General features: G+C 47.0%; 1 protein-coding gene across 1 annotated transcript in view; it reads right to left on the bottom strand.

Moving 5' to 3' along the window:
- Positions 1-9: 9 nt before the first annotated feature.
- Positions 10-11378, bottom strand: part of LOC149871708 (transmembrane protein 263-like) — a 302268-nt gene continuing 290899 nt past the window's right edge. The window contains exon 3 of the mRNA XM_090033000.1: positions 10-6863. Coding sequence (XP_089889126.1) covers positions 6577-6863 — 287 coding nt within the window. The 3' untranslated portion in view covers positions 10-6576. The remainder of the gene's footprint in view (positions 6864-11378) is intronic.

The raw sequence follows: 11378 nt of genomic DNA, 5'->3' as shown, positions 1-11378 counted from the left end.
CCCTCTGGAATGTAGGGCTGGACTGGAGGAATGATGGCAGGAGACACAAAGAAGTGCTAGGCCATGCAGGCTGAGGGAGGCCTGGTCTCGTCCTGGAGAGTCATTCAGAGCTGGGGGAAGGAATGGAAATTCAGAATTCATTGCTGGTTTATGACTGAATTCAATAGGAAGTGGACTTGAACTGGGGAGCTGTAATGACTGTGCACAAAAACAGCTGGAGAGCTAGCAGAACCTACCTGCTTGCTGCACTTACAAAAGCCAAGAGGAGGACAGGGGTTAAAGAGAAGGGAGGAGGGTGGGAGGCTGCATGATTCTCAGTTAAACTGTCCTTTAAAGACCTTTGGAAGTGCAGGAGCATCTGCCACAAGAGTCTGAACTCATCTTGCTCATGGCATTTTGCAAACTGGCCTCACTTGAAAAATAGAAACCTATTTTAACTGGAAGTGGCCATCAAAGGTCAACAGAAAGATGAGTCTAGTGGTCGCTCCTTGGCGTTTGCAGGGACAGGAGAAGCACCTTATAAATCATCTGTGCTAGCTGCAGTGAGTGGCTCAGTGAGACAGAATGGAAACACCTGCAGCAATTGCTACCATAGCTCTGCTGCCAGCCCAGAGATTGCAACTGCTCTCAGACCCCAGCATGGGATGCCGAAGCCCTGGGATGTACTATCTCCACAGGTTGAACCTCCCTGCAAAAGATGAGGGAACCTCATGTTCCACCAAGCCTATAAGATGCACGTTGGTCACCCCAACCCTAGCAGATGACATGCTGAGCACCCACAGAGGCAAGGCAGCACACCTAGTGTTGGACCACAGAGGGGTTCTGGGCCAAGTGCATCACTAATAAACACATTATTCTCCAAAGCAGCAGCTGGCAGGAAAATGGCAGCCTGCCTTTAGAAGATGCTATTTGAAAGTAAATAAATGGCTTGATTGGCCCATTACTACTTACTGAAGTAAATGGATTCTTTTGTTGACGCTTTCAGATTGAGCATTTCACTCTGAACATTACCTGGTAATGGCCTCGTTAGCAACTCCTTTTATTGTCTGGACTGATGTATTTTATGCAGGGCAGAGAAATGATAAATGGGGGAAGCCACAGCTAGCCAAGGAGCTTGGGCCCCTGCTGGAGCCAGCCTGTTATTCGTCTCCCTTCATTCTCCTCCTAAAGCTCATTTTAAATTCTTCTGAAGCTTTAGTCTGCCCCTTGCTTATCACAGCCTTGCTAGTTCAGCCATATCTAATGCTGTCAGTTCCCCTACCACGGCTGTGTTTGCATCCTGCTCTAGTGTCACTTGAAATCATCCCAATTTCATTTCCTTTATGGAGCTGGGACTGCATCTTAGTGTGAAACATGGTGGCAGGTGCAAGATGGGGCACTGAGCCAGAGAAGCACCAGTCTCAGCACTGAGCAGACCAGTAACTTCAGCAAATTCACTGCCCATTTGTGATGGATTCAGTGCCTCTTCATCACAAACTCAAACCTGAGCATAAGCACAATAGGCTGAATTACTACAGTGCTGTTCAGGCTATGCTCCCTATGGCGCAACAGACAATTACTGAATGGCTCCATTGCCTGGCTCACAACAGTTGGAGGGTTGCTCTCAAGTACAGAGGGGAGCACAACCCTATGGCTATAAGAAAACCATGGTGAGGGCAGTGGCAAGGTTGGCATGGGCCACAATGGAACTTGCTAACTTTCACATGGGTGGAAGGAGATCAAAAGGAGCGGAGAAAGGCAGTTGGCCAGTTTGCCTTTTGTTAGGAGCACAGCAATGCATCCGGCAACTTGAAAACCATGTCTTAGTATAAGCACGGACAGAGATGCAGCCCTGACTGGAATCGGCTTGGTGAGGCCTGGAAGTGACATCTGATTTTTCACTGAATTATTCTGCCTCCTTTTAACAGTATTTTGTTCTATCCCCCTTCTCCTTACTCCCCAGAGACAAGGACTGACACAACAGAGGGTTTTATCCTCAAATTTTACTGTACTTAAAATACAGAGATGCAGAATATTGCCAGAAACACACTGCAAAACAAAAAACTCTAAACCCGGAAACAACCTGCTTACACTGAAATGATAAAAAACCAGAAGTATCCTCCTAAGCTTACTGCACCATCTCTAATGCCACTAGGAGCCCTGGGCTGGGGGCTTGAAGAGTTGTGTAGAGTGGGTGGATTGCCTTCAAGCTGCTGTGTTCAGAGGGCAGAGAGCTTCTCAACCAAATACACGGAGAAGAAAGGTGGGCACCCCATCCTCCCCTCATTTCCACATTTGCATACATCCTGTGTTTAATATGAACTGCTTTGGGATGACAAAGACACATATATGACCCATGACATGAGGAGCATTTTAGAGAGGGAATACAGAGAAAATACACTCAGAGATTTTTTTTTATAGCAAACTAACTGGAATGGATCACAACTGAGGAAACACTCCCTGAGCTTTGTCCTCTTTTCCTCACCAGAAATACAGTCAGAACAGAGGAAATGAGGTCATACTCTCATTTCCCTGCTTTCAGAGCCACCAGGATGACTTCCTAATGAGAGTTTCACCTGGGGAGGAAGGGAAAATGAAAGAAGAAAAAGAATGAGATGGAGAAGATATTAAGGCAGGAAGAGTGGATGAGGAAGGATGAAGAATTGCTAGGGTTTCTCCCTGAACTAGGGGTTCAGCCCCCCCCATTTTGCAGTGTTGTTCTCTTCACCAGCAGAACATGCTTTGCACAGAGCAGAGAAGTCATCACTTCTAGGTTACAATGTCTACACAAAAAAAATGGACTGTCAAGAAGCTCCCTTACATTAACCTGACCATTGCCCTTTGACTGGAAATGCTAACTAGCTCTTTGCTTTAGTTTGACAGGGGTTTTGCATGGAGCGGCAGACAGGAGACAGCTCATTGCTGATTTAGAGGCTAATACCAGTGTGATATAATCAGTGCAAAAACAGTGTGTGATGGCCAGCATTGGCTCATCTAGGCAATGTTACAAATTGTCATGAAAAATGGATGTTCAATCCAAGGGAGGTGCCTTCTGAACCCCACTGAGAACAGCCTCAGCTGTGTCTCAGCTTAGGATGGTCCCCAGTACCTTCCTGCCCAGTTGCATTAGCTCCATTATCCCTTTGCCCCCCATGCTTCCTACTCCACCATTCCCTACTAGCAGGTGTCAACTACAGCAGCACTGTCTTGTTCAATGGACTGGGCCCTAGACATTTCTCAGATGGTGTTTCCATTCTTCAAGTTTATGTACAGCCTGGTAATGGTGAAGAGGCTTGGGTACTTGATCCAGGCCATGTTTACAGAGCGCTCATCCACTATGCTTTCTTGCATACTCCCCACTTGCTTGCTACAAGCTCTCCATAAGCTGGGCTGCTAGAACAGAAATCCTGAGAATTTCTTCACCCCTATTCTCTCCTTCTGAAGCTATCACACAAGGGCCATTCCTGAGCTGATCAAGAGTTTTCTTCCATTTAGTCTTCATCTGATGAAAAAGTTACATAAGGATGGTGAAGACAGGAAAGAAGAACTCAGGGAAAGGTCTTGAAAGGAGCCCCTAATGTGACAAGGGGCCCCTAGTGTCAATGTAGTGGTACTAAGAACAAATGGGCTCAATAAATGCTTTCATTTTGTTCACCCCCTTGTGCTCTATTCCATGTGTGGTTCTGGGAAATGGGGTCTTGAGAAGGAGCTGGTAGTACAAAGTCCTTCCATCCCCAAGGAGAACTGACAGCAAGGGGCTAGTGGGTGTGAGAGTTCAGATAACATTTCCTGATCTGCTCTCCATCAGTCCCTTTGTGGAAACTGGAGAAGGGAAGTCTCTATGTTATCTGCCTCCTCCTGACCTATGGTTTGGGAGGGACCAGATGGCCATTCATCTACTTTGCCCAGCAAATGTATCAAACAGGAGAGAGATGTTGACAGCTTAGCTAATGATGGATATTTATTAGCTGCAGGGTCAGGTCAGGATTTAGAAGGACAAGATAAAAATCAAGATCCACCCAGGGAAAGGTGATGAATGAGGGTGCACAGACTGCTTGGTAGATGGGAAGAGCTGAGTAAAACTTCCCAGGGCCATGCTGATTGCTGAAGAATATTCCAGCAGGGTACAGATGCACAGATTGAAGTCTGATCTCTCTGAAGTTGCTGTCTTCAGAGACAAACCTAACATGTCTGTGTCAGTCAGGCCAGGAGAAAAAAGCACCAGCAAAGCAGTTTCCTCTTTAAAAACAAAGCAGCAGGTTAAGCCATTTTCATTCTACAAAGAGCTTCATACTGCAAAAATCAGCAAATTCTTTGCCACTGCAAATAGCAGGGTCCATTTCCCAGCAAGGGTGATGGAGAGAGACCACGAAACTCAGCTTGGCTAGTGAAGGAACCTGGTCAACTCAAATCAGGCCAAAAAGTGGTTTTCAGAAAAAGTCAAAATTGAAAAAGGCTCATGAGTCCAAGAAAAAAAAAAAGTCAGTGAAAAGGTTTCTTGCCCCTGTATTTAAATATTCCCTGACATCAAAGACCCAAGCCCACCAATATCACAACTGCAGAAAACCATGAAGTGGAACAGACTAGGAACAGAAAGAACAAACTAGGCTGGCTTCATTCTTCAAAATAAAAGGCAAAAATGAGAACAAACAGCACAGATGGGAGAAAAGGAGATTTTTTATACATTCTTTTGGTTTTAATAAACTAAATGGTTAGGCAACTTGGGAAAAACTGTCTTCTACATCATGATTTTTATTTTGACAGTGTCCCTATATAAAAACCTATATGCTAGAAGTGCCAATGGTGAATATATAAACTCCTCTGCTGCAGTGGCACAGTTGCATTTACCTGGCTGAGAACATGCCTGTGGACTGGCAGATTACAGATACGCACACTAACATATAGGCATATTTATAAAATACAGCACAAACACTGCTTCATTTTTCTATACACCCAACCTCTAACAATCTAGGTTAACAACCTGACAGAAGCCAGGAAAGGCAAAATTAATGCTGGAACCTGGGGTCTTCTTCATCCCATTAATTATAGGGCTTCCAGGGGACATGTATGTGTGTGTGTGCATGTGCGTGTGCATGCGCATAAGAGATCGTGCTATTCCTGGAGCACTTTGTGGTGGGTTCAGGATGGAGAGGCAACTCCAGGCTTAATATGAATTTCTGGGCTTTTTCTGAGCTAAAGAGCTCAGGGTGACTTTTCTTCAACGCAACACGCTTATTTACCTGGGGCAGGCTGGAGTTCCACAAGCAGTGGGTTACAGGAGTTCCTAGCAACAGGATCACCCATTTGAGTGCACTCGCATAGGGAAATCACTTTCTAAAGCAAATCGGTGGGCTCACAATGGTGCCAGTGCAGTGGAGGGAGTCACCCTTGAGCCGTTTAGCCCTGGCAAAAGTGACATCTATGCCACTCACTATGGCTCACTGCAGTACTCAGACAAGATGGAAGAACATGCTTCACCACAGAGTAGAACAATATCTGAGCAGTGGTAGCATGAATCGGGCTTAGAGTCAAAGTGACCCTGCTGTACATGCACACAGGGGGAAACTCCAATGGGGCTGAATTTACTTGCATGGGAGCTAAGCTTGTCTTCCCAGTGAGAAGAACATTACTGCCTCCTTATGATGGAGGCAGCACTCCACAGCCTGGCAGTGCTGCCTCTTGCTATGAAATTACAAGGGCCTGGCATCTCTGTAATAACACCACATTAGTGCCAGTCATTCCCCACCATGCCCTAAGGTGACCTATGTTCTCCCTTCCTCCACTCTCAAATAGCAAACAGATTTGCTCCTCCATCACAGCCACCCCTGAACAAGGAAATCTGCCCCAAGGTTTTATGGCATGAAGCATACAATGTGCTTGTGTAGCATCACCAGGACTTCTGGCTGGGGCTGACGGTTCCATCTTTAAAGGACACATTTAGCTTGAGTGCATGGCTGGGAGAGCCAACCTGGCGACTGTGGCCTATTAACAAAGGATCTCAATTGTCCCCTTGATTTTGCCAGCAGGGGAGGAGGGAGCCTTTCCCTATTTATGGTATATCACCTTCATATTCTTGGGATTTTCTTCATGGCAGATTCCCCCTCCCTGGCCTGAAGGCAAATCCCTAAGAATATCTTAGAGCCAAGGAACTGGACTATTACAGAGACTGCTTCCCCAACTGAGGCTGAATTCAACTAAAATAAAATGAAAGGACCATCAGGAGCATGTAGGCTCTCAATGCTAGGACACAGTTTTTCCCAACCACCCACTGTCTCCAGTGAGATGGAGCCCAGTGCCCACTCCAACCCTTTTAGTATCCAGGAGAGCAAGAAGGGGAGAAGGAAATTTCAAGGTAGAGATAACTGCGTCTTTAAACCCCTCGGAATAGAGATGGTTCCCAGTAGGTGATGGGAGTGAAAGGCATTTGCAGTGTCTCTGTGAACTTTGAGCCAGGCAGGTGGTGCTGAGCAGGCTGCAGCTGGAGTCTGCACTGGTACTTATCCCCTCCCTGAGGTGGCCATTTCCTATCTGAAGAGGTGCTGTGTAGGGGGGAGCATATGGACAAGTTGATTTTTCAGAAGGAAGCTGCAATCATGGCTAGTCAGCCTTGTCCTTCTTCTTTGTAGTGAAAGGGACTTTGCTGGCAACTGCACTGCCCACGGCTCCCATGCCACCGGTCACTACTGAGACGCTGCCCTTTACCAGTCCAACACCAGCAGCAGGGACACTGCTCACAGCTGTTTTGGTGAGTTCCAGGCTCTTGCTGCCAACCCAGGCAACTCCTCCTAACGTGGCGCCCACAGCTCCCCGGGTAATGCTGAACAGGCCTCCTGTCACTCTCCAGATCACTCCAGCCTGTTGCTGAGGATGGTCCTTGCTGGAGTCTGCAGGGAGAAGGAAGGAGAGAGAGAGACAATAGGGAAGAAATTAGAAGCATTAACTCTGCCATCCAGCACAACGGGAAGAGACAGGTGCACCCCACTAAGCTTCTCCTCTCCCAAGGCTTTCATCTCATTAGAATGCCCTGAGGATGTTCTCCTTAGGTCTCTGGAGCAACCAGTAAAGAGACTGTACCTAGCCCACAGCCTCGTACATTTGAGGAAGTTTTGTGTGCGCTGGGTAATTGCCCACATGCTACAGAAGGGATCAATCAAGCTCCATTATATACCATGAAATATTTGTGCCCTGACTGAAGGTATTCCCCCTTACCTAGATATGTAAGCCCCCTCTTTCTTCCACACTATCTAACACTGGCAAGGCACGCTGTTTACTACCATGTCACATATTAGAGATTGCTAGCATGGGATACCAAAACTACAAGAGCTGAAAAGGGTGAAATTCTAGTGGGCCTATGGACACTCAGAAGTTAGAGTAGGTATACACTGGAATTGGCAGTGTGACTGTGGCATAAACAAGCATACCCTCAGTGGCTTGACTTAAGCTAGTACAGAAAAACACTACGGTAAATATATAATGGCATGACCTTCAGCTGGGGACCCCAGAGCAATGCTCAGGTTGCTAGCTGGTGCTGAAGGCAATGTCACTATACTGTCACTGCTATTATTATGTATCCTAGCTGGGTGAAAGCTGGCATGGGTATGTCCACCCATACTGCAATCACACTTCCCAATTCTGGCAAAGACTTGTGCTGAATGCATAGCCTTGTTCACCATTTGCTGGAGAGATGGCTGGTCACCACCAGCCACATTAGGACTTGTGGGGTCCTAATTTTTCATCTCTGATGTTGTCTTGCACACTGTCCCTTCACCTTGCATCTGCTGCAAAGAATCAACTGTTCTTTGTAGCAGGGTGAGATATTTTAGGTACTGTGGTTTCTGACTTGCTGCTAGTTCAATACAGGAGCAATGCTACAACCAATCTCATGAAAACAGCAAAGGAATCATGGTGGGCAGGAGAGGAAACTTCTATTGGGAATACAGGAGTATTAAGACAGTAGTCCTTTCTAACCCAATGCTGACCCATGAACTCATTTTAATTCAGTAGCTGAGTTTTTAACAGGGACATGCTTCCCATGATCTGGGAAGTGAGGAAACCATGGAGATGAACAGTAGGCTGTTGAAAGTCTGCAAGCAACATGGCATAATGACATGCCTCCACAGATCCCAGGCCAGTAGCCCTGTCAGAACAGTAGGTCAATTGGCAAAGAGCATTGCAAAGATTTTGTAATCGCTGTGAAGGCAGATACTCCCAGGAGCTCAGTGAGATCCCTTAGCACATCTACGTTCCCTGGAACATGCAAAAGGAACTGAGCCTGGAATATATTTAACCAAAAACCCTCTCAGAGCAACTCAGTAATGGAATTCCCACTGAGACGTAGCATCTTGTTCCCAGCCACATCCCTGAAGTGCACTGGGTGAATGGGCCACTGACACTTGGATATTACAGGCAATTATCCCAGTGAGTGGAGAACAGCTTACTGTAATTTAAACACAGGCTGCAAGATGGCTACAGTTTCTTCCCTTGGGTCCTAGGGAGTCACAGGTTTCATGCTGCAGCTTGTGCTCACATATGCCCTCCTCTCAGCTCTAATGACCACTGCTCCTCTTAAAGGGAGCCCCCAGTTTGTTTACTCACTTAGCCAAACCAGTGAGCTGTGCTCCTCTTTGACTGCTAATAATATTCCAGTCAACAGAAGAATCCATCTGGAAAACTCCCTTTTGAGATCTCCACCCATTTTCATTTTTCACACAGATTACAGCCAATATTGATTCAGTCGGTGGATCTCCTCTACTAGCAAGCAAACAACTTGGGAGCTTTAGAAAGCATATTGAATAGCTAACAGCACAGCAAGGCCGTGTGAGGTTGTATACCATGGCTGATGGGAGATGTCAAAGCCATATCTACTATGCAAAACCTATTACTGCTGCTTTGCTCTCCTTCCCAACACTCCACCACTGTTTCCTTTATCCACCTGATCCCTGTTGCCATAGGTGTAGACTGTGAGCTCTCTGGAGCCAAAACTCTCTTTCCTGTGCAGCACAACAGCAATCTTAAGTGCTGCTGGGATACATGTTTTAAGAAGCAACATGCCAACAGTGCCCAGCACCAGCAAAGGACATATTTTACCCCTGGAAGAACTGGCTTTCCCAATATACACACAGAGGAGGGGAGGATTTATACCTCACTGTGCAGGTCTGAAATGTGCTGTGTATGATAAGCACAGCTGCATCCCATCAGATGGATCACTAACGGGATGCCCCACTGTCACTCTGGGAGGAGGAACACAGCTCCAGCTCTTTTGCATGCAAACAGAGTATATTTGTAGCCTCCACCCTGGTCAGGTATGTTGAGTAAGCTGGGGCCTCCTTGGTTCAGATCGTGTCCAAGGAGCTCTCTTTGGTATCATGCAGGCTGCTTAGGAGGATCATCAGTAACCTGCGGCTAAATCTTGAGACAGGGTGTTTGCTGGGGGTTATCAGATGACAGGTCTGTTTAAGCTCTGGATGTTTCCCTGCTGAGCTGACCAACTTGGTCTGCAATACTGGGTATGATCAGGGTTCTTGCTGAATTTCTGTTATGGGCCAGGTGGTTCAAATTCTTCCTGCCCTACAGAAGATTTCCTACCCCCAAGGGCTGCCCAATTCATGGCCTGCATGTAGTTTGCATGGAGTTAATTTGTGCTCCTTTGGGCTCCCACCCAGCTGGTGGAATCCACAGTGGTGCAGTACAGTGGTGGGGGCACCTGCATGGCCTAGTGCAACACAGGGGGAGGGCACCCACACAGCGTGCAGCCCAGGAAGCCTGTGGGCCCATGCAGTGTGCGACTCCTAGATGCTTAGAAGCGGGATAGCTCTGCCCTATCTTACAGGGTAGGATGTCAGGGTAGAATGTCAATGCCATTCAACCACAATGAGTTTCTATGAAGAAGCACTGAATAAGCTCTGGGACTCTGAATATCCTGTGTAGTTTTAACTTGCTTCCTCCTCTGTGAAGAAGTCTCTGCTTATGGGAATGTTGGTGCTTGGCTTCTTATCAAGACTGCAAGAGCAGAGATGGACTAAACAGGAAGCCCAGTAAACCAACCATACTGCCAATCAGGACCACTTGGAGGGAGAAGTGGAAGCTTGGTTTGGTCCTATTTTTTAGATTCAAAAGTCTTATTCTCCCTGGCAGGACAGAGTCACTAGAATCATTTCCTCCCTGCACTGTATCCTCCCCCCAAAGTGCAATACCTTCCTTAAACAAGTAGGGGAACCCACCAACTCTTTGTCCTGTTACAGAGTCACAGTGCAGACTCACAGGGCTCTAAGCACTTGCTAGGTGTCTGCATGCTCATGGTTCGGTGATGGAGCCCTGTTGTGGGAAGCTTTGGGACCCTGGCCACAGTTCCAATCAACACTTGAGTCAAATACATTAAATGAGATACTGATGCCTGTAGGTGGAGCACCCAGAGACCCAGAGGGAAGAAGGCAAATGCAGATGAGATGGGGGAGAGATGCTGCTCTGCCTGCAGAGTTAGATTGTGTTGGAGAAAGTGTCAAGAAGCATTAAGAAATTAAGTCAATGACAAGGGAGCCTTCTAATTGTGTTAGGCACTGAATCAACAATGCTGCGGTGTGCTCTAGGACAGCGGTTCACAACCTTTTGTGTACCAGGGTCTATCTGTAAACCAGTGGCCAGTCTTAACCCGCTTTCCCCCTGCCCATCCCCTGTGTGTGGGGTCCGAGGGGATTTGAGACGGGCGGTGTAGGGGGGGGGGTTTAAAGCAGCCCCTGGCAGGCTGGAACTCTGCCAGCCTGCAACAGAAAAGCTGTGGTTTCCTGCATTTTTCCATTTTTTAAACTTTGTGTGACCCTTTCATATATTCTTGTGACCCATGGGTTGAGAAACGCTGCTCTAGGAATCCCAGAACTGGGGAGCACTAAAGCTAAAGCTGCTGCCTGCATTTGGGCTCTGATTCTCTGACGGTGCTCAATAGCAAGAAACAAAGGAGGGGACCTGACCCTTTATAAAATGAAGGCCACTTCACCAGCGTATCCAAGCTCTAAATCACTTCCCTGTTGTTTCCCCCTGACTGAGCAGAACCAGCACCATGAAACAACAACTCAGCTTGGACTATTTCTGGTTCCTAAATGGTGTTACAGGACCCACCATCACCAAACACAAGGGACTGGAGATAAGGATATGTCAGGCTCAGAGTCCATTTCTCACCCCAGTCAACCCATCTAAAACTCCGTTGCCTTCTCTGGTTAGCTCATCTTCAGGACTGCAATAACCCCCATTGTAAACTGTCATGTAAGATAAGCATCGGATTTTCAGTGCAAATTAGCCTCTCAGACAACAGAGCGAGCTAAGCATTTTGATGGTGCAGAGGAGCTGAGATTAAAAGAGAGACAGACAGCAGAGATTAAACTACACAATATAATCGCAGACAGACA

Source organism: Crocodylus siamensis, chromosome 2, assembly GCF_052110815.1.
Source record: "Crocodylus siamensis isolate JL-2025a chromosome 2, ASM5211081v1, whole genome shotgun sequence".
Taxonomy (NCBI): Eukaryota; Metazoa; Chordata; order Crocodylia; family Crocodylidae; genus Crocodylus; species Crocodylus siamensis.
Note: the sequence above shows the minus strand (reverse complement) of the source record. Positions and strands in the feature narration are given on the sequence as shown.